The sequence below is a fragment of the Eretmochelys imbricata genome, chromosome 9, assembly GCF_965152235.1.
Source record: "Eretmochelys imbricata isolate rEreImb1 chromosome 9, rEreImb1.hap1, whole genome shotgun sequence".
Lineage (NCBI taxonomy): Eukaryota > Metazoa > Chordata > Testudines > Cheloniidae > Eretmochelys > Eretmochelys imbricata.
Window position 1 is genome coordinate 9,403,091 of NC_135580.1, and position 26,401 is coordinate 9,429,491.

General features: G+C 48.6%; 1 protein-coding gene across 1 annotated transcript in view; it reads left to right on the top strand.

The window, feature by feature from the left end:
• The window catches only part of MCF2L2 (MCF.2 cell line derived transforming sequence-like 2), a 308,714-nt gene that overhangs the window by 67,344 nt on the left and 214,969 nt on the right, over nucleotides 1-26,401 (top strand). The window contains exon 2 of the mRNA XM_077826650.1: nucleotides 10,359-10,442. Coding sequence (XP_077682776.1) covers nucleotides 10,359-10,442 — 84 coding nt within the window. The remainder of the gene's footprint in view (nucleotides 1-10,358; nucleotides 10,443-26,401) is intronic.

Here is a 26,401-nt window from a genome sequence, read left to right on the forward strand (position 1 = left end):
AATCTCAACCATGATGTTTCAGATGATTGAATCCTTTGAAACAAGGCAAAGGAAAATTTTGTTCATTAATTGAGCAGATGGTTTTTATTTAAAAAAAGTTTCATTTTATTTTCATAGACTATCAGAGTTGGAAGGGACCTCAGGAGGTCATCTAGTCCAACTCCCTGCTCAAAGCAGGACCAATCCGCAATTTTTGCCCCAGATCCCTAAATGGTCCCCTCAAGGATTGAACTCACAACTCTGGGTTTAGCAGGCCAATGCTCAAACCACTGAGCTGTCCCTCTTTGCAAACTAAATAGAGTGTGGTTATTGGTTTATTTCCAAAGAGACTGGACACCTGCAGCTCCTGACCAAGTCAATTGGGAACTGTATGCGCTCAGTAGCCTTGAAAACTCAGGGCTTGTATCTTAATTGTACTTCAGTTTTTTTTAAGTCCAACATTAACCTTCAGTTCACGTGTTTGTTTCTGACAAAATCTCTGATCCTGCGCACATCCCTGCCTGTTTGTTTTTTTTTTTCTTTTTTCACTGTGTCAATCTGAATTTTACACTCCGATTAGAATCATAGATTTGTGCTGGCTCGAGAGCAGAAGGCTGATCTCTACTCAGATCGTGGACGAGCTGAGTGGGAATTAGGATGACATCCTTCTTGAGTTTGACAAAGGTTTTCTTTCACTCCCAGGGTGTCTGCCTCCCCCCACATCCACATAACATGATATAAATGCAAGATACATCTTTCCACCCTCATTAAGGAGGGGATGAACTTTGCTCTGGAAATTTGTAACTCATGAGTCCAAGATTAGCAGCTTGAAATGGTGGGTTGATGCAGTTCCCTGGCATACTCAACAGCAGGCAGGGCAGTTGTAGTGGCCAGACACTAAGAAACAAAGAAACCCCAGTGTCCTGTTACAGCTGGTTGCCTCAGAGTCTTTCATTAAGCAATGAGGCACTGCTGTGTCACTCTGCTAGACAGTCATGTCTTTCACTCTGGCAGCTCGCCTTTTGGACGCTCATTTGGAAACCATTCGTTATCATTAGCATATAAACTAATTCAGCTTTGCTCAGCGAAGGGTGTGGCAAGGGGGACAAGATGATGTTTGTAATCAGCTGTTGATGGTGCAGCTCATGTGAGAGCTGTTTTTTGTGGGCTCTGCTCCAGGCCTGCCAGGAGTGAGGATGTGCAAGTATCCCAATCAGAAATGCAGCACCATGATTAAAGGGCCGGAAGCACCACCAGGAACCATGTCTGACTAACTTCCCTTAGAGTGAGGAATCATAAAGCATGACTGAGCAGTTTTCCCCTTCGAGATGAGTTTGTATCCCTGCAGCTTCTGCCCTAGAGGATTAAAAAGAGGAGCTGGGCCAGACAGAGGAGTACGGTAATTGCTTTTTTTCACAGAAAGAAAAAGTGTGTGTGTGTGTATGCAGAACTAATTTATGGGGTCTGATTCTGCTGTGACTTTTATGCCAGTCTTATGTTGGTGTAGCCTGGTGGCTCTCCTGGAGTAACTCTGCTCTCACGTTGGTGTAAGAGGAGAATCAGACCCACCGAGTCTTACATTTCTATAGGGCCAAAGGGCTGGATTCCCAGATAAATGTAGGTGTGGTTGTCACAGATCCACAGTATTGTGCAATGCCCCCAGATTTGGAACTGTCTCTTGGAGGAACCCCTTCAAGGATCCAGACCCCCAAGGGGTCTCACCCTTCAGGGTAGGCCACGTGGCCTCACTACTTCCTTTGACTAAACGTCTGCAGCTCCAACACCCCTGCTTCACACTGTGAACTCCGTTCAGTGAGTCCAGCCGAGGTAGCCTCCCGGTAGAGACTTGCCCACTGTTCAGGGATTAATGCACCTCACCAAGTATTTGTAGTGACGCTCAGGCAGCATTGTCAAAACAGTCAGGTTTATCAGTTAACTGGAAAACAGCCTTAAACTATGTTTTAATCTTCATTTCTCCTAAATCCATTCTGGTTAGCTCAGAGTCCAGCCAAGCTGCAGTGAACTCTGTGTAAAGACCTTGTCTCTCTCTGTCTGACCTCCTTGGTCAGTTCCCAGGTGAGAGCCCTGACTCCTTCCAGCAGCCAACTCCTATTCCTCACTTCACAGCTCTCCAGTATTTTGTTCCCAAAAATACTTTGTTGGACAGTGGTTAGACTACAGAGGAAATCTTGTATGGACTGTAAGGAAAAATCTGCCCAGTCAGTGGCATCGACAAGACCTAGGTCCTAGCAAGCCTCGTTTCTATGACTTCATTTTGTCCTTTCCCACAAAAATCCGTTGGTGCGCAAAAGAGCATCAAAACCAGAAAAATTATATTTTAAAAAACAAACTCAAAAGCAACTATAAAAGGGGACACCAAACCACTCAGCCCAAGGCTGGTTAGCATTAGTCATGCATTTTATGTTTGCCAATGCGATGAAGGCAAGTCTCTTGTTTGTTTGTTATAATCTCCAGTACCCTAGAGCAACAGTAGCAGAGTCTGTCGTATTAGCAATGAGAGTAATGTTTTAGCTCGTCTAATCCGTCCACCAAAGCCTAGCTAGACTCATGGGAAGTGAGTAGTTGTGATTAACTCTGCCACAGACAATGCCCAAACCTATGCCCCATTTTCACAACAGTGTCGACAAGCTGTGTGCCTTCCATATGAAATCAGTAGCAATAGTGAAGCTCCTAGAAGACTTCGTGGAGACTCTGACACTTCCCTCTTTATGGGATCAAAATTCTGCGTGGAAGAGGGTTTTCGTTTTTATTTGTTTGTAAGATTTTATTTATTTCTTGCGTTTTATTCTGTCACGTTGCCATTAGAGATGTCCCTCAGTTAGATCCAAATTCCCACAAAATTTGGAGGTGCCAAAGTGGGTTTTGGTGATGATGGACAAAGGACAAAGGGGCATTGCCATGTACATTGGTCAAACTGGACAGTCTCTACGTAAAAGAATAAATGGACACAAATCAGACGTCAAGAATTATAACATTCAAAAACCAGTCGGAGAACACTTCAATCTCTCTGGTCACTCGATTACAGACATGAAGGTTGCTATCTTACAACAAAAAAACTTCAAATCCAGACTCCAGCGAGAACCTGCTGAATTGGAATTCATTTGCAAATTGGATACTATTAATTCAGGCTTAAATAGATACTGGGAGTGGCTAAGTCATTATGCAAGGTAGACTATTTCCCCTTGTTTTTTCCTAACCCTCCCCCCCCAGACATTCTGGTTAAACTTGGATTTATGCTGGAAATGGCCCACCTTGATAATCATACACATTGTAAGGAGAGTGGTCAGTTTGGATGAGCTATTACCAGCAGGAGAGTGAGTTTGGGGGGGTGGGTGGGGGGTGGAGGGTGAGAAAACCTGGATTTGTGCTGGAAATGGCCCAACTTGATTATCATACATATTGTAAGGAGAGTGATCACTTTAGATAAGCTATTACCAGCAGGAGAGTGGGATGGGAGGAGGTATTGTTTCATGGTCTCTGTGTACATAATGTCTTCTGCAGTTTCCACAGTATGCATCCGATGAAGTGAGCTGTAGCTCACGAAAGCTTATGCTCAAATAAATTGGTTAGTCTCTAAGGTGCCACAAGTACTCCTTTTTCTTTTTGCGAATACAGACTAACACGGCTGTTACTCTAAAACCATGCTGTTTTTGCTGCTTTTGTAACCCCGGCACCCTAAAAATCTTGAGGCGGAAACATACCGAAAGAAAGATTTAGTTTTTTCTTAGGACATGTGCTCATGGGGGAAGGAATTTCCCCCACTAGATTTGTACCATGACTAGTATACAGGGACCTTCATGGCTAGGGCCTCTAGGTGCTACCACAGTATCAAATAAATTCAGAGCAGCTGGCCTGCTTTGGCGGCTCAGTGAAAAGATACGGTGGTGGGTTCCAGAACAATCTCTGAACATGTGGGGCCTCTGTTTCCCCTGCCTTAGTTTGTGTGAAGTGTGTGCAAAGCTCTGCCATCCATGTGAGTGGAGAACTCTGATCTAGTGGCATCCTATGCCCACTGTGTACGTGAGTAAATGACAACACAAGGTGCTCTTCAGGGGAAATTAGGCCCTTGGGCCATTAATTTGTGGGGATCAGGGAGTGATGAGGGTCTCTGGAGCAGGGACTGAGGAATTCGGGAGTACTTTTATACTGTTGCAGTGTGACTCTCAATTTGCACAGCATAGTGCAAGCTGGGAAGGGGCTTCTAGTAAAAACGGGAGCAAAGAATGGGTCTGATCAGACCCTCACAATAACTGTGACAAATTCTGTATCTAAAACAAAACCCTGTGGATGAGTTTGCTGGCACGAAAAGAAAATCAGATTTCTGCGCCATGCAAAGCGCTGACTGGTTTTGGTGAGGGGAGAAACTAAACAGAACTTGTAGGCTTGGAAGGGGATAGCAAATGCCGTGGCTAGCTATGCCATTGCTGCAAAGCTATGGGACTCCCGCAGGGCACAACGGGGGCTTGTGGGCTCTAGCAAGGACTCTTTGGTGGCTACAAACGTCTACACTCAATTGTGGTGGTGCTGTTCCTGATTCAGGCTGCTCCGGTTTTAAAGTAGCATGGTTGTAAATGGGCAGCAACCATGAGTGACTTTCCTTCTGGTGGCGGGTGCTGTCTTCAGAGCCGGCTCGTCAGCCACAGAGCAGCTACAGCAGGGGCAGCAGCCGTGCAAGTGTCCGCCATTTTGCTGTGCTCCTCTGTGTTTCATCCCTGCCTGGCGGGGGACAGAGTTAGGTTCAGCTATCTGCCCTTGCAGCCCTTGGCCTCTCTGAGACTGTTATCATCTAGTTAAAAGCCTGTTTCCTGAGGGAGCTTCATGAGATGTAATGGTGAGGGTCACGGAGAAAGGAGGGACACACGAGTCATTCGGTCTCATCCCAGCACATTTCGCTACAACACAAACCATAGATTGCAGCACACTCAGGCCTCTCTTCTCCATTGCCCTGTGCTGTTTTTACACAGCTCCAGCAGTACAGAAGGACTGTACAAGTCAGCAGATCTTGGAGACTTTCCGGGTAGTTAGGGTTGCCAGGTGTTCAGTTTTCGACCGGAACACCTGGTGGAAAAGGGACCCTGGCGGCGCCGGTCGGTACTGCTGACTGGGCCATTAAAAGTCTGGTTGGCAGCACAACGGGCTAAGGCAGGCTCCCTACCTGGCTCTGTGCGGCTCCCCAGAAGCAGTGACACATCCCTCAGCTCCTAGGTGGAGGTGCAGCCAGGGGGACTCCGAGTGCTGCCCCCACACAGAACCCCGGCTCTGCAGCTCCCATTGGCTGGCCAATGGGCGTTGGGGGGAGCAGCGCCTGCAGGGGGAGGCAGCATGTGCCATGCAAAGCCACCTGGCTGCGCCTCCACCTCAGAGCTGAGGGACATGTCACTGCATCCAGGGAGCCGCCTGAGGTAAGTGTCTCCCAGAGCCAGCACCCAAACTGCCTCTTGGAGACTGCACCCCGCTCCCCCTCTTTCACCTCAACCCCCTATCCCAGCCCTGAGCGCCCTCCCGCACACAAACTCCCTCCCGGAGCCCACACCCCAACTCGTAACCCCCTCCCACACTCCAAACCCCTTGGCCCCAGCTCGGAGCCCACTCCTGCACTGTGAACTCCTCATCTCTGGCCCCCACCCTGGAGCCCAGCCCCCCAGCCCAGAGCCCTGACTCCCTCCCAACCCCCTGCCTCAGTTACTGTACTGGTTACTCTACTTTTACTGGTGAAAATGAGCAAGTGAGTGAGGGGAAGGGATGGAGCCTCGGGGAAGGGGGTGGGGCAAGGGTGTTCAGTTTTGTGAGATTAGAAAGTTGGCCACCCTATGGGTAGTGCGGAGGGATTCTCCAGGGTGTGCAGTATTGGTTTAATGAGTCTCTACCACCCTCCATGGTAGCCCCGGCTCAGGCACTATGGCCGAGGGGAGAGGTGGGGGGGGGGGCAGACAGCATGTGCAGAGCATTGCTGCACTTGGGGTGTACTCAGCTGCTGGAATGTCTACTGTGGGGCCGTGGCAGCCAAGCATCAGTCAGCGTGTTCTCAGTCGGCTCTAATTTATGTCAGGTGAGACTGGCCCCGCTCCTTGGGTTCCTACACTGGGTAGATCTCAGCTGGAGTTCACAATGAGGCTCTCAGGCTAGGCTTTCCAGCAATGTTGAGCGGGAGAAATTTCCTTTCACTGGACAGTGACAAGGCATTCTGGAGCCAGGGCTATAAAGTGTCTTAAACCCCAAACCATGTGGGAGGCGTGTTTCGATAGAAGAGAGAGTCTAGCCTGGCTGTTCAGGGCAGCACCCTTTGTAGTCATTGAGAGAAAGTAAACCCTGCTGCTCTGTGCCCTACAAAGCTAATGGGTGAGTTTGATCAAAGGCTGTGTTTGCTGTCTGTATGGGGGGCGGGGGATGAATCCAAATAAGCTGGTGCCAAACTGTGAACACGTCAGTTATACAGTGGAGTCAACCTGCGTTGCTGTCTCTGCTCACAGAGGCTGTGCCAATTTAGCTGGTTGTCGTCAGTACCAGGGCGGTTCCCACCCGTCCCCAATTGAGTAGGACGGTCCTGGCTTTCACAGCGCTATCCCTATGACTAGACTCCAGGCTTAAGAAAAGCCACAAACTGCTTTGCTGCGATACCAGCTGGGGATGTGAGGCACAGAATCACGCCAGCCTCAGGTCACAGTGGTGATTCAATGGTGCAGCGTGCCTCAGTCGGCATCCTAAAGGCAAGATCCTGCCAGCTGATGGAGGAAGAGACCTGGGTTCTCTTCCCAGCTGTGTGACCTTGAGCAAGACACCTCACCCCTCTGTTTTCCTTCCTACCCTCTGTCTCTCTTGCCTGTGTAGATTGTAAGATCTTTGGGACAGGGACTGTGTCTTATAATGTGTTTGCAGCCCTGATCTTGAGTGAGGCCTCTAGGCAGTAGATGAAACCGCTCCCCTCACCTGCCCCATGAGCCCCACTCAAACCAGCCACTCTGTTGGTGGATGCTGGTTCCACAGCCATTCATTAGCATCGTCTCCCGATTTCTTCCAGCCATCCACAGTGCCCAGGGCCAGAGCGGTGGCAGGGGTTGATAACCTTGCTAATTGGTTGTGTAAACAAAATGGAAATACATCCATCAATAATGCATGGCCTCAGCTGCTGTCGTTCATGCCAGATGTATTGATTTCTTTGGTTTAAATCCCGCCGGGAGGCGGAGCCTCAAGACCAAGGATGGAGGGGGATGGGGAGGAAGGTTTTTCCAAAAGTTGTTATATATTAATTGTATTATGGCCGAGTCTAGGGGCCCCAGTTCTAGTCCCTGGCCCCCTGTACTAGCGTTGTGAAAACACAGAACTGAAGGACAGTCCCTGCCCCAAAGAGCTAGTTTGTCGTACTTTTCAAAATCGATTAAAACCGTGGTTTGTACTCAATGTTTTAATGATTATGTTGATACATTTTTTGGTAAATTCTTACTTGTCCCCTCTTCTCTCCTACCCTTACACCTCTCCCCTGTGTCACTGACATTCTGATGAGCCCTGTTTGCTAAGGTTAACCGGAAAGCCAGCTGGCAATGCCTGCAAGCTATAATGATCTTGTCTAACAGCTGGTGTGGCTGCTAAATCTGAAGGGAAGTATTTCATAAAGCTGAGCTCCTCCCACGATGGTTTGGACTAATGGGGGCCAAAGAAAACTTCGGCATCAGCGAGTGAGACACCCATTGGCTGCCATGAGTTGTGCCCACTTACACCAGGGCTAAATGTGGCCTGTGAAACTATCAGACTGCAGCAGCAAGAGTTGGCAGAGCTGTGTGTGTGTGCCCTTGCTGGCTCACATGCCCAGTTATATAAGCACTACAGTTCAGTTTCATGTTATTCCACATAGCATCTGTCCCTAACGCTGGGCCCTGGGAGGACGTTGCAAGGTCGGAGGATCCCATCCTGCGCCTTTTGAAGTCCAGTGGGTCTTTGCAACTCTGTTACCAGCCTCAGCAGAGGGGCTATTCACTGACCAGTCAGAGAGGCTGATCTCCACTCTCAAGGTATCCCTGCTTGGTAGAGTTGTGGCCCACTAGCAGGGTTCCCTGGTGTGGAAGCTTAGATTGCCACTGCCCAAGCTGTGTTCTTTGAATAAATACAGGGCAGCTAATATCAATCCTACCACCTTTTGGAAACACTGATTGTTTTCCTCCCTGCACCAGCCCTCCTCTCCCTGTGATTGACTTTCTGCTCCCTTGCTAGTGTGACCCCGGCTGTTCTGAGAAGACCCCCACCCCCGACTTTTCTGTAATTTATATTATATTGATCTCCCCTTGTTTTTGGAAAAAAGACTGAAAGAACCAAAAAAGGAAAAGAATGGGAGAAAAGGGGGAAGAGCGGCCCAGGGTGCGGGGGGAAAAGGAGAGTGACCTCTGTTTCCATTCCCTCGGAATTAATCAGATTTCAAAAAAGTTGCACCAAATCTTTATTCTCTGCAGTGTTAAATGAGCTTTATCTGCCAGGTCAGCCCTGGCACTGTGCTAAGCTTCTGTCCATGGAGGCAGCCTCTTCTTCCATCTCGCCATTTGGCTACCAGCGCTGCTCCAGAGAATCAGGCTTCATGTGAGTTGGCGTGTTTCCATGATGATGGGATCTATCCCAAAACACTGTTCTGGGAAGTAATTTTTAAGGAGAGATGCATCATCATAGTAACCCTCCTGTCTGCCTGCAGCCAGAAGGATTGAATCCTGGTACTTTTCTAACTCTTTGCTCTGTCAGTGAGAAGAATACCTAAGTAACCACAGAAATGAGGGTAAGCAGCACTCAGCAGCCATTGTAAATGATTGTGCCAATTGGAGATCTTGAGTGGGGGGTTAATTTAACATCATAGCCCCCTTGGCTAATTTATGCGACTCTGTGGAGGCCCAGACCCTGGCTCCTGTGGGCGAGGGTGTGCAGGCTCGTGTCCCTAGAGAGAGACTGTTCTGTTGCATGGATTTTTTTTTTTCCTTTGCATTTGATGCCTGGAGCAGAAGCTACTCCGCATTCTCTGCATATATTTACTCATCTTTCTGTAAGAGGGCAATGACCCTAGCACCCTCCGGTTAGCCTGTCTTAAAGCTTTGGCAGGATTCACTGGGCTCAAACTGATCTGCTGAAACCAGGCCAGAGCCGTATATTTGCAGAGAATGAGGGGAGTCAGGATGTTTTACCAGTTGATGTTGCTCAGTTTAAAGACCAGCACCGTAATCCCAGCGTTTTTGGAAAGCTGCTGAGATGGGTCCCTCTGACCCTATTGGCAAGTTCGCCCCAGATTATAGGTGGCACTTGAAGTTCTGACTTTCTAATGCCTGTATATTGAGAGGAAAGATGGACTTGTGGTTAAAGCAGTGGATTGAGACGTCGGAGAAATAGGCTTATTTCAGAGCTCTGCCATGCAGGCCCTAAGTGATTTTGAGCGAGTCACTTAGTCTCTCTGGACCTCAATTCCCCATCTGTAAAATGGGGATATTGTGCTTCCTTTCTTCATCCTTTGTTCTGTCTATTTATCTTGTACACTCTGCAGGGCCGGGACTGTCTCCTACTATATGTTTGTACAGCACCTAGTACAATTGGACCTGGCTGGCAAACATTAAGAAACGCCGATCTATCCCCCTGTAAATGAACCGTTTCAGAGCCAAGCTGAAATAAGCCCGTGAGGCCCCACTTCTGGAGAGGAAAGAGTCTAACTCATTCAGTGTAAGATTGTGGTTCCTGACCACTAAATGCATCCAGTTAGAATCCACAGATTGATGCACCCTGCCCCTTGCTATCTTTAGCTACTTTTAAATCTTTACTTCAAAAGAGCAGGCTTTGTTTTGGTGAGAAGAAAGCCCCATAGTTCCTTATTTCCTCCTTGGGCAATGTATTTTCTTGTTGCGAAAAAAAAACATCAGCAAAGGAAGCGGGGTGGGGGGAAGGGGGCTGGTCAGTTACTCAAAAAGCCCTTCTGTGGCGTGCAAAGGAAAGGGGGGGGGTGGAACATGGTACTGTATCTAAAATAGCCATCACTGTTTCAAAGGACTGAAATGCTGCTTTATCTGGGAGCCCAGATGCAGTGGCTTAATATGAAACATGAAGTTGCAAAGAGAGGCCCGTCGTCTTGAGCAAACTTGTGACAAGCTCTGCTAAATCTATTGGAATCACTTTATGAAACGCGTGCTCTGCAAACACAGGACAATAGATAAAGTAACTGGGCTGGAGATGGGACTTTCTGTATCATAAGCTTCTCCACTGTGAAGAGTCATATGATAACATTTGAGCCAACGATTATGCCAGGCTCTTAACCTCTGAGTATATCCTTTGTCTTGCTGGGTTCTAATGGAGGGTGAAGGGTCTGGTTAACTCAGTGAGGGTTTCTCTTTTCACTTGTACAGATGAAATCATGCAGCAGGAGATAAGGCCGCTGGTCGCAGTGGATATAATTGAGCAGCTCCACAGGCAATTTGCCATCCTGTCAGGTAAGGACTGAATTTAAATTGTATTCTTGGATTCTTTTGGAAACCTGCTGAGATTTACCACATTGGCTGTTCCGCATCCTCCCAGCTCTGCACTGCAGTGGCAACAACCTTTTTAATGTTGTCCATGGACAGAATGGTTAATATTTCTCCTTGGTAGTATGTGGAGTTGATTAAACACCACCTCCTAGTTCTTGGTTTTCAGGCAACAGTCCTCCCTCCGCCCTCCCACTTCCAATCAATTAGATATCAATTAGATTTAAAAGGGAAGAAACTAACGTAGCATTTATTTATATTTTCAAAAGGTGTATATAGGTTTCACATGGTGTATTTGGTTTGTTTGGGAGCTTGGTTTGTCCATCCCCCCACTGGTTTTGTGTTAGGAATGATTCACTTGAAATATAAGGCTATCATCTTTTCAAATGATTTGTGATTATTTCGCATTTCTTCTATTGTTCCCCAGGTTTGCATGACACTTTACAGAAACCCCAAAAGGACGTGACTCCTAAGAGAGCTAGTAGATCGTTAAATGTTCACTTAGTATGTAACCAACAATTTAGCATCAATATTTTGTCTACAGCAGAGGACTAAGAATTATGGTATAGGTTTTTGAATTGTCTGTGACGCTGACTGCCTGGATGACCTTTGGCAGGTCACTTAACTTCTCTGCCTCCGTTTCCTCATTGATAAAACAGCGATTTTGCTTCCCTGCTTGAGGTTTCACTCATTCATAACTGTAATGTGCTTTTAGATCCTCAAATTTAAGGTACTTTCTCTTTCCCCAAACAAAAATTCACTTTTATGAATGTCCTCAAACACCGAATGAAAGCGTCACAAATAGCATTATGGCAAGTTTGTGTCTTTTATTCAAACGAATGGTCTTGCACTTTGTAGGGTTCATACAGCTCTGTTCATGCAGATTGGCCTGTTGAGGGTGTGCATATCAATGCAAATGATGAGCATTCTTATGATTTAGCACTGCCTCTCACACATAATAGGGAAACACCTCCACTTCTGGCTTACCAAACCGAGGCTCAGAAAAGTTCAGGGCCCTGTTCTGCAAGGTGCTGAGCAATTCCAGTGAGGAGTGGACCGGAGGGTGCTCTGCATGAGAGCTGGTTGGCTTGATTGATGAACAGGGCTATGCTCTGCTTGATTGAGAGCAAGGACTTGGGAAATATGTGTTGGGCCACTGAGACTCAGGTGGAGTGGAGACTTGATGAATACTTTAACCACAGGCTATTTTGGGTGGGTGTCTCCCCGTTTTCTTTTTTCTTTTCGTGAAGCATTTCAAAAGATCTCGGTTTTGTTCCAATGCAGAACAAAAACAAATTCCAAAACCTTGAAGTTTTCACAAAATGGAATTCTTGTTTTCCAGCCAGCCCTACTCAGCACCTTGCTGGATCAGACAGCCCTAAACAATGTGTCTAGCAAGTCAGGTGGGTTTGACTGAGTTTTGGAATCGGGAATCTTAGGTTTGAGTTCTGATGCTGCTATGTTACCTTGGATATGTCACTCAATGTATTTGAGGCTCAGTTTTCCCATTTCTAAAATGTGGGTAATGATAATGAAGTTAACAGGATTTTAAAAAAATCTTCTTTTATAATCTACAGACAGAAACATGGATAATTATTACTAAATTACAGTAAGTTAAAACCATGTGACGAGGAATACAGCTAAGATACAAGTGGGAATTGCAAGTTGCAGAAATTTTGTACTCTTCTGGGTAGATGAGTTTAACGAGAGATTAATGTATTGCAACGAGATCATTTGAGCCTATCCTGCTGTTACAGTGCTGTATCTCAGTGCTGTTTAGAGCCAGGACTCTCTGGAGCTTTCTGGGTAACTTCCCAAGATGTTCCAGGGGGGAGGTAGGTGTGTGCAAGTCCCATAGAGACAAACCTTGACTCAGGCACGCTCTACAGATACAGCTACCCTTCTGTGCTCAGCCCCATCTCCTCCACAGAGGTGGAGATCCAGGCACCTCCTCTGCTGCCTTATATGGGGGTGAGGTTGCTGGAAAGTGATGCCAGGAGGTGGCAGTGCTCCATGTACATCTCTGCATGGGTGGTTGGGTTTCCCTGCTTGAGTGACAATCAGGAAGAGAGCCTGTGAGTCAAGAGCACCCCCCATCCTTTCCTCCCAACACTGAAGTCAGCTGACCTCTCTGGAGCTGTCAATTGGCAAAGGAGCCAAAGAGCTCCCCCAGCAGGTAAGTGTAGTACCTGCAATTGTTGCACAGGGCAACATCGGCAACATAGGACCCTGTAACCTGTCCCCAGAACCTCCACCCCAAATCCTGTAGTTAAGGGACTTCCTGTGCCCCCGTCTTTCCATGCCCAAAGGCAGCTTTGCAGGGGCAAAAGCCACCCTCCCAGTCGGCTCTTGCCCGGAGGACAGAGCCCCCTACCCTGAGGATGGACCAGAGCCATGCAGACAGACAGACACACACACACACCCTGCTGGTTGAAGAAGAGCCCTGTTCATCAAGCAGCGACCGACGGGCTCTAGAGCAGACTGGATTGGGCAGAGGGCAGAGTGCTTGCACTCCAGCTGGCAGTGTTACGGGGCTGTGGAGCAGTCAGTTTGTCTGTGCTTTGGGGAAGAGGGAAGCCAGGTATCCACGAGCCCAGCTCTGTAACTATAAACTTGTTTGGTCCAACCCTCACCACAGTGACCTATTTCAGCGTGTAATATACGGCACTGCATGGTGATGTGAGAAGCAGCCTGGCCATGACTGAGAGCCGGGGGAGTTGGGTCTGTCTGGTGGTGACTCAGCCACAGTGGCTTTTTTAAACCATTCTCCTCACTCCAGCCTTTGGCTTTTGCTCATGATTTAAATGGTGTCGTTGAGTGACGATTCGATCTTATTTCCATGGGAGACGGGCTGGTTCAGAGGGTTTCTGTCTGACTCCCAGTGTTCATCTGACAACCACTATTGATAACTATCTTCAGTCCGCAGGCAGGCCAAGGACAGCGTGGAGAGTGAACTGGCTCCTTCGCTCCTCTTCTGCACTCGCTCGTTCTGGTGTTGCCAATACTGTGGCATCCCCCTATCGTGCCTAACAAACTACACAACACACACCCACAAGAACAGCCATACTGAGTCAGAGCAATGGTCCATCGAGCCCAGGGGTGGGCAAACTTTTTAGCCCAAGGGCCACAGCTGGGTATGGACATTGTATGGCGGGCCATGAATGTTCATGAAATTGAGGGTTGGGGTGCAGGAGGGGGTAAGGGCTCCAGCTGGGGTATGGGCTCTGGGGTGCAGGAGGGTGGGACCGAGGGGTTCGGAGGGCGGCCAACGGGAGCTGCGGGGGTGGTGCTTGGGGTGGGGGCAGTGTGCAGATCCCCCTGACTGCCCCTACGCGTAGGAGCTTTAGGGGGGACATGCTGCTGCTTCTGGGAGCCGTGTGGAGCTACGGCATAGGGGGAGCGGGGCAAGCCCGGGACCCCGCTCTCTGGCAGGAGTTTGAGGGCCAGATTAAAATGTCTGAAGGGCCGGATGCAGACCCTGGGCCGTAGTTTGCCCACCCCTGTTCTAGCCCAATATCCTGTCTTCCAACAGTGGCCAATGCCAGGTGCCCCAGAGGGAATGAACAGAACAGGCCATCAGAGATCCATCTTCTGTTGTCCATTCCCAGCTTCTGGCAAACCAGTTACTGGTTGATGAGAGGACCTTCCCTCTTATCCCACATAAAAGTGCCTGCATTCACCCCCACACCCCGAAGGCGATTTCAGTTGCTCCAAGCTCCGTATTGTCTCCTATTGCAGTGTCAGAGCAGATGACAAACACTGACGCAGCAACTGCAACTGTGAACTTAGTCCCCCCAGGTCAGTCCCACGGTGCTCCTGCCCACGGATCAGTGACTGCTCTGAGCCTACAAGGAAATGGGTCTGACAAGCCATTCCTATGCAGCGGGCCCTCAGCTGGTCTCAGCTCTGCTCTGCACCTAGGGTGGCCAACTTTCTAATCGCACAAAACTGAACACCCTAGCCCAGCTCCTTTCCCGAGGCCCTGCCCCGTTCACTACATTCCCCCTCCCTCTGTGGCTTGCTCTCCCCACGGTGACTCACTTTCACTGGGCTGGGGCAGGGGCCAGGGGGTTGGGATGCGGGAGGGAGTGAGGGCTCCGGCTGGGGTTGCAGGTTCTGAGGTGGGGCTGGAGATGAGGGGTTTGGGGTGCAGGAGGGGGCTGGGGGCTGGGGCAGAGGGGTTCAAGGTGTGCGGGGGGGGCTCTGGGCTGGGGCAAGGGGTTGGAGTGCAGGGGGGGTGAGGGCTCCATCTTGGGGTGCAGGCTCTAGGGTGAGGCTGGGGATGAGGAGTTTGGGGTGTAGGAGGGGGCTCCAGGTTTGGGGGGTCAGGGGAATGGGGTGCAGGAGGGGGCACAGGCTCTGGGCTGGGGATGCAGGCTCTGGGATGGGGCCAGGGGATGAAGGGTTTGGGTTACAGGCGGGGCTCTGGGGTAGGGGGTTGGGGCTCGGGATTGGGAGGCGGGCTTTCCTCAGGCAGCTCCTGGTCACCAGCGCAGCGGGTCTAAGGCAGACTGCCTGCCTGTCCTGGCACTGCACTGCACGCCCCGGAAGCAGCCAGCAGGTCCGGCTCTTAGGCGGTTCCCGGCCAATGGGAGTGTGGAGCTGGTGCGGAGGGCGGGGGCAGCATGTGGAGCCCCATGGCCCCCCACCTAGAAGCCAGAGCTGCTGGCTGCTTCCGGGGTGCAGCGCGGAGCTAGGACAGATAGGGACTAGCCTGCCTTAGCTCTGCAGCACTGCCAACTGGACTTCTACTGGCCCGCTCGGTGGTGCTGAGCGGAGCCACCAAGGTCCCTTTTCAACCAGGCATTCCAGTCAAAAACCGGACACCTGGTCACCCTAGCTGCACCACAGCCTTTGGGGCAGGGCCAAGAGTGGTGGAGGAGGTACTCAGCCGGTGTCGGAATACATTTCAAATATTTCTTACCCAGCTAGACCAGTCAGAGCAAGCGATGCCTTTTTCTGCCCCTTCAGCAGAAATCAATTCTAAGATTCAACTTCATTCCTTTGCTCTTGGGAGCAACTGAAAGTGGGAAGGATTTTTAAGCCAGACTCTTTTAAGTCATGGAAGATCTTTTGTTTAACCACTACCTAACTCAAACTAGTACTGAGCATTTTGGAGAAAGGATGCCTTTGTTAAAGGTCCACCACACCAGTTCTTCAATTAGCGTGTGAATGTTCACAACAAACACAATAACATGGGGATGGGTGACCGTTTTCCAGGTTTTCTTCCATGATCATAACAAAAACTCAGAAACTCATCCATTTGCAGATCACTTATCAACTATCCTCATTAAATTCTAGAGTCAGCCACCCCAATGAGATAAATTAGGCAGTTCACACTGCTCCAAGCCATTGTTACAGAACTGTCAGAAGATTCATACAGACATCAGATTATGCCTGGTTCATAGCGTGTAGGTTTTCTTTGCAAGGATTTGACACTTACACCAACATTTTCAAACCTGGATGCCCAGGGCCAGGTTCTCAAATCCACATGTAGGCACCTAGATAAAAGTGGCCTGATTCTCAAAGGTGCATTTCTCTCTGTAAATGCAATCCTCCTTTTCATCTCGCCAAGAGATTGTTCTCATCCAGTGAAAACCGGTCTGAGAGTTCTTTTCCCCCCATTCTGGTGTTAAAGTAATTCTCACTTAGGTGACCTCATCTGGGTTTTGAGCACTTCCATCCATTTTTTCCTACCATCGTGCTGCTTTTCATTGGTGATAGGGGAACCACAAATGGTTCAGAGTTTTGACGTTCGGCTGCTTTCAAACCGGAAATCTCCTGGGGTTTACAGTATTTCCTGATTCCAAATGCTCTGGTGTACCAATTCCTTGGCTGAATAGCCATCAGCACGGAAAGAATTCAGACCTACCCCAAAATTGCAGACTTCTGTCTTTCACGCTAAAAGAGAATCTCTCCATTACCTGTAGTAGTCTCCGGCCTTATGGGTCACATCCGCAGCTCATATGAATGGGTCTATCTCGATTGAAGTCACAGGGTCTATGGTGATTTATACCAGTGAGGCTATAGCCTTATATATCCCTTTGTAGGAGCAGCCACTAGGGGGGACATGAACACAAACATACACAGGCAGGTCCAGTTCAGCAGGAACAACGTTCCTTGGGCTATTTTAGGACTTCTGCTTTTGATTGTGGTCGGAAGTGGCACCTTGAAATACAAACGTCACCCCCAAACTAATTCCGTTCTCATTCCAGCCAGCCCATCCGCCCACTGATTATTAAACTTTAGGGCTATCATTCCGTGTATGCCTATCATATTTCACAGGCTTCTGTCATCTCAGGGTATGTCTACACTTCAAATACTAGAGCTATTGCTTCAGTATAGACCAGTGGTTCTCAATCTATTTACCACTGTGGGCCGCATATGCAGCTCTCTATGTATTATGTGGGCTGCATCCATACAGTATATATACACTACCTGTATGGCCCTGAGGGTCACATGGGTCACCGCTGTGTGCTGATTGGGCTGCAAGTGGCTCATGAGTTGAGAACCGCTGGTGTAGACTCTACCTACGCCAACGGAAAGGGTTCTTCTGGCAGTGTGGATAATCCACCTCCCCAGGAGGGGCTAGCTCAGGGTGACAGAAGATTTCTTCCATCAACCTAGCGTCAGTGTTGAAGAGCCAAGGAAAGCCTTTAGTACTTGAAGTCTTGCACTTCTTGCAAAAAAAGTCCTGACCATTTCCTTACAGGGGTCTTCTGCACAGTCTTGGCAACACAAGATGTGTTTGGTCTGCAGTATAGAAGTGTGTCGGAAGGCCAGCTGAAGTTTATTCAATCTGAGTTCTTGACCGTATATATGGTATAATGTCAACTTTTTGGCTATGCATTACTTTGGCTTCAGCAATTGCATCTAAAACACAGGGGCATCCAAATAGGAAAGTCCAGGGGTTAGAGCAGAGGACTGGGAGACCAGCATTCCTAGTTTCTGTTACCTGCTATGACCCTGACTCTGTGACATTCAGCTGCTCCCTGTGCCTTTGCTGAGCTATCTTCATATGGATATACTCCAGTCTTTCCCGTCCCTATACAACTCCAACACACACACACGTGAGACCTGGCTCTCTTCTGGGCTCTGAGCAGATGGGAGCAGTTATCCATTGACTAACGAGGGTTTTGTGTTGATTACATGGCACAGGAGATTCAGGACCAAAGACTTGTCTGTACAATGTGTTAGTCCGCACTAGAGGGATGTAAATTCTACTGCATGCCAGGGTGTTGTGCAGTATCTGGCCGGTGTAGACCCGGAGTTCCCTAGTGCATGTTAATGTAGGCCCATTTCAAACAGGACTGCTTTAATGTGCATGAGGGAACACTGAGTCATGTCAGTTCGTGTGCGACACGCTAGTGTGCACTAGAATTTGCACCTCTGCAGCATGGACTAATGCACCGTTCAGACAAACCCTTAACGGTACTGAAAGAAAGGGAGACTATTTACTGAAGCCACCGGAAACAGACCCTGTAGTGCTCTCTGGCTGCCAGACTAACAAAGTTTGTATGGCCTGTGCCAGGAAGAGTGTAACAAACCTTGGCTGGGACTCAGCAGTTATGGAAAAGGACTGCAGAGTGCCACGTAATGAAGCACCTATGCCACTTCGTGCACCACGTAGTGATGCCTTGGTGGTCTCCTATCCCAGAGCTTGACCCGACCACACTTAGCTTGTGAGATCTGATGGGAGCACAAGTTCACATGGCTAGATTCCTGATTATAAGCCACTACCCTCCATTCTATGATGCTATGATTTCCTTCTTTCAAAAACAACACTTTCATTATGTGATTGCAGCAGGAACAACACAGATAAACTTTTTGCACTTTTATGTGATAGATTATGAGAGTGCTGCATTTGCTTCACTGATTTTGGAGGACCGATTACAGAAAGTTTGGTGGTACAAAAATGCTGGCTATTCTTAGGCGAAAGCAGGTGTGCATTAGAATGGAGGACCACTGGTAAGATGCTGTTCCTGAAATGCAGAAAGATTAATAACGTGCTGTGCAAATATGCTGTTTAAAAGAAAGAGTGTTGCTGCCCTCCTTCTGTTTGATCTGCTGTTTCACATGTTGTAATTATCTGTAATTACTGTCAGAAAAGAATCCAGTCTGTCAGTTCTGACAATAACAGAGCCTGTTAATAAATCACAAGCTCCTTAGAGAAAGTGTCATGAAGTGTATTAGCAGAGTTCCATTTTCTTAGCAAACCTAGGTAAGGGCCCAGTCTGCTTCCATTGAAATCAATGGCAACACTCCATTCGACTTCAATGGAAGAAGGATTACGTCTTAAAATAGACAGAGCTGGCTAATGCAAAGCAAATTTGTTTACTTTCTTGTTCATCTTTAGTCTATGACTTTTGGGTGAGTGAAGGGAAAAGGGGCTTGAGCTGAGTGTTGGGATTTTTTTTTTAAAATAGCTGTTTTCTTGTTGCCTTGTGCAGTCTTGTAGTTGCCAAATTGAAAAGTGCCCATTCTGTGATATGAATTCAGAATCTGAAAATCAGGTCACCTATAGCCCCAAAGTTAGGTTTTGTAAGAATACGCTTCAACAAAATCTCAGACCAATACAAATGTTCCTATGCATGTTTTAATTAATTTCCAATAGAACTAGTGTTTTGAACAAACAAACCTTCCCCTTTCCTGTTTGCAGCTCAAACATCACTACATTGTGCTAGTGGATGAGAATCTGAAACTGACTAGTCCAGTTGTAAAGGCAAGAAGCAAACAAGGAGCATATGAAGTGTTTGCAAATTAGATTTAAAAATTAGTTAGTTACTTAACAGTCTCTGTTCTTGTCTAAAGAAAAGGAGGACTTGTGGCACCTTAGAAACTAACAAATTTATTTGAGCATAAGCTTGAAGGAGTCTGGGCACCGAACAATTTAATTTAAGGAATCACCCATAATGTGCACTGGCAGACACAGAATTTTCTATGAACACTTCATCGGATTCATTCAGTGGAAAGTGAGCTGTAGCTCACGAAAGCTTATGCTCAAATAAATTGGTTAGTCTCTACGGTGCCACAAGTATTCCTTTTCTTGTTGCGAATACAGACTAACACGACTGCTACTCTGAAACCTGTTCTTGTCTAGTAACCCAGCTGGGACATTTGTGTTTTATACATACTGTTTTTTCCACTGATTTGCACCTTGCACAGTTGTTTATGCCAGTGCAATGTGAGTGTATAAAATGCTACCACGTCCAGATGGCACCTTTTTACGCTCCGTTTGCACAGTTGTAAATGACACAAGATGCATTGTAGGGGAGAATCCTATCCAGGATTTTTTTTTTACGCTGACAGTGTCCCTGTAATTGACACACAAACTGAATAATAACCCTTGAATAAAAAGATGCATGCTATGTGGAATTAATTGGTTGCAAAGGCTTTGTTTGACACATTAGTTTGACACTAAAGTCTGAAAACCAGCTGTTTTGCAGCCTCACCAATGATTGAGGTGCTAAAGTGATGAGCTAGAGAGACAAAAAGTTGGTGTGTCTGTTGAAGGCTATCTCTTGGCTATGTTACAATGTGGGAGTGAAACTGGGGGTCAGGGCCCTGTCCATCACAGATGGAAAACACTACAATCCACAAATGATGACTTAATGATGGCTAAGAAAAATGGAAATAGCCTCAACCTGGTCCTCATTTGGTGAGCACCAAAGAACATCGTTCAGAGAGACAAGGTGGGTGCGGTAATGTCTTTTATTGGACCCACTTCAGCTGGTGAGAGAGACGCTGTTTCCAGGTCCACAGAGCTCTTCTTCAAGCCTGGGAAAACATTCAGCACAGTTCAGCAGACCTGGCAATCTCTATACAAGAGAATCCAGGAAACCTAAGTGAAGGGAATGCAGCAGGTTAGGGTTGTGCCTCTCAGCTGGGGGCTGAGAAGTGGAGGTGCTGATTCTCTGATTTTTCTTAATTCTCCCTGCTGTCTTCTTGAAGTCCTCCTCTGGGTTCCAGTGACACTCTGCTGGATTGTGGACAAGCTGGTTATATGCATGTCAGAGAAAGGGATGGTCCAGTGGTCTGAGCACGCCCCACATCCCAGCCCCTGCTGACCTCGGTGGCCCGCGCTCTTCACCTTTGCTCTTCTCAGTCCCGTGACGCTTTCTCCTTCTTGGCTTCCTGCCTCAGTTGTGCTGCCCCCTATCCCGGGAACAGCCTCCCGCCTTGTCCTGGTCTGCCGTGCACCCCCTTGCTCCTCTCAACCTCGCCTCCAACCACTCAGGAATACTCCCCTTGCTCTCCTCACCAACAACCTTCCCCCCTGCCCCAGCTCAGCTCCTGGATGCTGGCTCTGGCTTATTTATTTAGCTTGGGGCGGTTAATTCTTTTGACCAGTGCATGAGACTCAGTTTTCATCAGCTCTGCCCAGGTGCGCAGGGGCTGGGCACAGTACCAAGGGGGCACAGGCCAGCACAATCTGCACCGAGTTGTTAAGAGATGCAAACAGGATGGGGAGCTCTGAGGGTGTCCAAGCCTGGGAGACGAGACCGAGCTCCTGTCAGCTTTTAAGGAGGGGCTGGGGGGGAAGCTGTGCACTGCCCTACACACCAGTACTTTAACTCCTGGCTGCACTCATTCAAAGGGTGAGAGAGCTGTGGACGCTCGGTTGGCGCCCGGCTTCGCAGCTGCGCTCTATAGCCCTTTGTTTGTCCAGTCTGGGACAAAATCCTCACTCCAGCAATGCACAGAGCATAAAGGTCTCATAAGGGACAGGGAGAGCAGTCCCTTAGGTGCAGGTCCAGCGGGAATCAACCCTGAGCTGTTCCATCTCACAAGCGTCAGTGTTGGGGTGTGGTGGGGGCAGGCCCAGGTTCTGTATCTGCTGTCATAGATCTGAGCAGCTGGGGGCCTCTCTAATTTGGGCTGGATGGCCATGTCAGCCACCAGAATAGCCCAGAAGCCAGAGGGAGCAAAAGCGGCTACAGGCCACCTTTGCTCCCCGTCTCTTGGTCTGCGTCTTTTGCGCTGCACTTCCTGGAAGTGCAGGGCAGAATTTCACACCATGTGGAGTCACTCTGGATTCACCCCGGTATAAGTGATGTTAGAATGAAGTACTGGGAGGTGCTGTGCACCAAGCCATAGGATGTACTTAGCCTGCTTTGGGCCGAATTCCACAGCACTTACTCAGTCCTCATGCCAGTAGATCTTCAGTGGAAATTTTGCCTGAGTAAGGACAGTAGGATCTGGCTCATGATGGTCCCATTGGTTTTTAATTCATGTCCTCAGCCCTCCCAGTGACTTTAGTCATGGGTGCCTGGGCCCCTGACTGGACAACAAAGGGCTGCCTGGAACAAATTTGTGTAGTGTTGTGACTCTGTCTGCCAGGACGCAATGCTACTTGTTCAAATTTGAGTGGGGGGACCCCCACCCCATCAGGACAGAGGAGTGGCCAGGCCCGGTTTCAGTGAGGGGCATTGCAACCTGGGGCACAGTGTTGCAACGCCACTCAAATTTGGGGCAGCTGGTCTAGTAAACTGGGCCCACTTCTTAGCAAAATTCTGGTTGTGCCCCTGTCTTCAGGACAAATCACATTAACATAAGCCCTCCCCATGGCTCCCTAGAAAGGTTGCAGTTGGCCCGTTCAGAATCTGCAGAAATTAGCATAAAGATGTGAACGCAGCGAACACTGCAGCAAGGCCTAGTGTAATTTAAAAAAAGAAATTGACAGTCCCGGCATTTTGAGATGGCTGGAAATCGTCTGCCAGAAACAGAGGGCGCTTTGCAAGCTCTTCTTGTGTGTAATGAGCTTCCCTCCCCTGTCATTAGCTCGTTAAATAAACTGACGGCAGGATTTTTCCTTGTAATCCATCTCCCCAGAAGCTATTGCTGATTCAGATATGGGTGAGGCTGAGGCAGACCATTTCTCATGTGTTTCCACTGCCAGTTGTCACATCGTATGCCTGATGTTCTGAATTTTCCAGCATAATAATAATGCTTAGCATTTTCTGGTCCCAAATCTGTCCTCACTTACACCTGAGCAGTCTCACTTGTTTCAGTGCAGGGAAGCATCCGAGTGCAGATTTCAGTTTTCCTTCTTCTCCACATATTACTTAATCCATGAATTCTCCAAACACTCCTATGCACCAGTAAGTGGTGTCATCCCCTTTTCAGAGAAAAGGAGATCGAGGCAGAGAGATGCTAGGTGATCACAGAGCGTTGGTTTCAGAGTCCTTTTCAGAACCCAGGAATTCCTGGCTCTTAGTCCTCTGCTCAGATTGCTAGGCTACATGGCTGTCTCCTAAGATAACTTTATGATGTACTTTTCCCCATCTCAGAAGCATGGATGACCTCTTCAGGCAATGGGCCAAATTCCTTGGCCTCATTAATTCTGCTTTGCGCACACACTTTGAAGCTGGTTTAACTGGATTTCCCTTATGTAAAGAAATCCTCTAGTAGCACAGACCTTGCTACGTCGGCTCTATCTCCCCACCGCCTTGCTGCCCCTGGCAGAGGAGATGTGGCTGAGGAAAAGATGATGTTGGCTTGATTGCCCATGCACTGCACTGATCCTCAGATGACCAAACTCCTTCGGGGGGTGGGGTTGTTGGAGCAGGTGCAGATTAGGGCTTGTCTACAATGGGAAATTAACCAGAATAGCTATTGCACTTTAAATTCACATCCTACTTTAATCCAAAATACCTTTCAAGAGTAGATGAACCCTTGAGCAGCTGTGGGGCTAAAATAAAATCGACTGAGGAGGGTGGAACAAGAAAGCTTGTGGAGGGGATTGATGGAGGGGTGCCAAGAGCCCCTGAGATGTGCAGTGAGCTTGGCCTAGAGAAGCAATGAATAGGGTTGCCAACTTTCTATTGGCACAAAACCAAACACCCTAGTCCCGCCCGTTCCCTGAGGCCCTGCCTCTGCTCACTACATTCCCCCTCCTTCGGTGGCTTGCTCTCCTCCACCCTCACTCACTTTCGCTGGGCTGGGGCAGGGGGTTGGGGTGTGGAAGGGGGTGAGTGCTCTAAATGGGGTGTGCGTTCTGGAGTGGGGCCAGAAATGAGGGGTTCTGGGTGCGGGAGGGGGCTCTGGGCAGGGAGTTGGGGTGTGGGAGGGGGTGAGGGCTCCAGCTGGGGGTACAGGCTCTGGGGTGGGGCCAGGGATGAGGGGTTTGGGGTGCAGGAGGGGGCTCCAGGCTGGGGGGTGGGGCTGAGGGATACGGAATGTGGGAGGGGGCTGCAGGTTGAGGCAGGGGATCGGGGTGTGGGAGGGGGGAGGGCCAGGGATGAGGGGTTCAGGGTGTGTGTGTGTGTGGGGGGGGATCTAGGCTGGGTTAGGGGGTTGAGGTGCAGGGGGGATGAGGGCTCTGGGCTGGGGGTGCAGGCTCTGGGGTGCAGGAGGGGGCTGTGGGTTTGGGGAGGCTCAGAGCTGGGGCTTAGGGTGCAGGAGGGGGTACGGGCTTTGGGGTGGGGCTGGGGATGAGTGGTTTGGGATGCAGGGGGGTGCTCAGACCATTGGGCGTACAGAGCTGGTGCTCAGGATGGAGGCAGCGTGCAGACACCTGAGGCCCCCTGCCTAGGAGCCAGACCTGCTGGCCACTTCCGGAGTGCCGTGCGGTGCCCCCAGACAGGTAGGGATTAGCCTGCCTTAGCCCTGCTGCACCGCAGACTGGACCTTTAACGGCCCAGTCGGCAGTGCTGACCGGAGCCGCCAGGGTCCCTTTTCGACCGGGCGTTCCAGTCGAAAACGGGACCCCTGGTCACCCTATGAAGTGTGTTGGATTTCCTATGACATTACCCATCTTGCCCACAAGATGTCACCATATATTCTCTCTGCAACTAAACACCCAGTGGTTTGATGCGCTTCAGCCTCATAAGCAAGCCCATGAACAGAATCTGGATCAGTGCAGATTGCGGCAACAATCTGCCCAGGGAAAAGTCTGATTAATTGTGGATGGTGACATATTCCAGCCCACTGCTGCCTACGGATAAATTGGGTGTGATGGAACCAGCAGGGAACTGAGGTTTGCCATCAACCAGGGTTAATGTGAAGTCCGTGGCCTATAAGTAAGTTCAGTGCAGCACTGATAATAATCACTTTTGCTTGCTGTCTGGCTGAGATCCAATTTAATAGCTGTGGGACTGTATTCTCCCCTGGCAGGAAGCGTCTACTGGATGAGTTAATACAGTAGGTGGTCTTTTCCATCTGTAACTAAAATGATCCTATGGATTAGAAGGGAGCAAAAAGAGGTCAACATTTGAGAATGTCCTAACAAAGCCACCCCTTTACCAAGCATCTAGACTGAAAAACTGCTTTTATGCAGAACTCCCGGAGACTGACTTGGGGAGACAAGAGGAAGCATTTGTCAGGCTCTCTGGAGTGGCTATGACTGTGAGTGCCTACCTCAGGCCAGACTGTCAGAAAACAGGGCAGATACCCCAAACTGATGGTGTGTTCTGTAATTAGATTTCACTGAGCCAGTCTTACCATGAAGTCACAGACAGTCCCCTTAGACTCTCCAGTCTATCTTGCCAGTCAGACAAACTGGACTTTATAATAAAGCTTCGCTTATACCAAAAATCCCATCACATTCAGGTTGCTTCCAGTCCCAAGAGACCAGTCACTTACCCCAGATCAACTGGCACTCTAGATCTTACACCAAAGACAACGTTGGCAGCCAATTTTCTAGTAATTAACTAAAGGTTTATTAGCTAAGAAAAGGAAATGAGAGTTTTTGAAAGGTTAAAGCAGGTAAAATATATGCACAGTAAGTCATAGTTTGTCATTCCAAATGGTCATCTAATAAATTGCCAGTTTCCCAAAAGTCTTTTCAGGGTACCCAGACTATCTCTGGGGATTCATAGATTCATAGATATTTAGGTCAGAAGGGACCATTATGATCATCTGCTTTGCATTTAGAAAAGGAGGACTTGTGGCACCTTAGAGACTAACAAATTTATTAGAGCATAAGCTTTTGTGAGCTACAGCTCACTTTGGTATATTTCCCTGTAAGAGTCCACACAGTCCCGAGATGCAGGATCTTTCCTTGAATCCAGCTTCTTCTCACAGAAAAAAGATGACAATATCTCTACCCGCGTAGGCTTTTCCTTTGATGACAGAGAATGAGGAATGCGTTTTTAATCTTTAAACTCCGATGATCACACACAATGACCCTGTGCTTTGAAATTAGCACTTTTCTATTAAAGTTCTTCATTTGCATTCCTGAAGGCTTCTTTCTTGGTTTATGGGTTATTTAGTTACAGGGTTAACACAATGTCAGTGTTTGCTACTGCATTATAAAGGGGATACAGATAAGTGAAAACAATGCATGTAACATCCCTCTAGTTTTTATGAAGTTTAAACACCAAATACACTCTTATACATTTAACAATCACTTTGATCTGTACTGATAAACCTGAATTGGCCTGGGGCTGTGTCATAAGCTGACACCTGGTCTGCCAGCGTCACAGTGTTATGTTAATGAAACAGTTAATGTGTTGAGAAGCTGGCCTGGATGGGGATCACTGGTGGGACAAATGAGGGTGCATTCAAACTCAGTCACTTTCTCATTCAATATTGTCTTAAAGAGGGCCAGATCCTCCACTGGTGTAGTGCATCTCCGTGGAAGCCAATGGAATGAGGCTGGTTTATGCTGGCTGAGGATCTTTGAAACCCATAGTTTCAAGCCAAAGTGTGGGGCCAGCCTAGGTGAGAAGGACATGGAGCAGGAGCATGTACCTGGCAACCTAATGGCAAGTATGGCAGACAGAAATAGCCTGAGCTCTTTCTGAAACTAAACATGATGTAAAATGGGCCACTTCCAGGATGCCCTCCCCAACCCTGAGGGCAGATCTCTTCCTTCCCCAAACAGAGGAGTGAGGTCAAACTTCCTCTTTCTCCAGCATCCCACAGATACCCCTCCACAGCTTGTCCGCCGTGAAGGGGGCACTCATGGGCAGCGTGTGAACCGC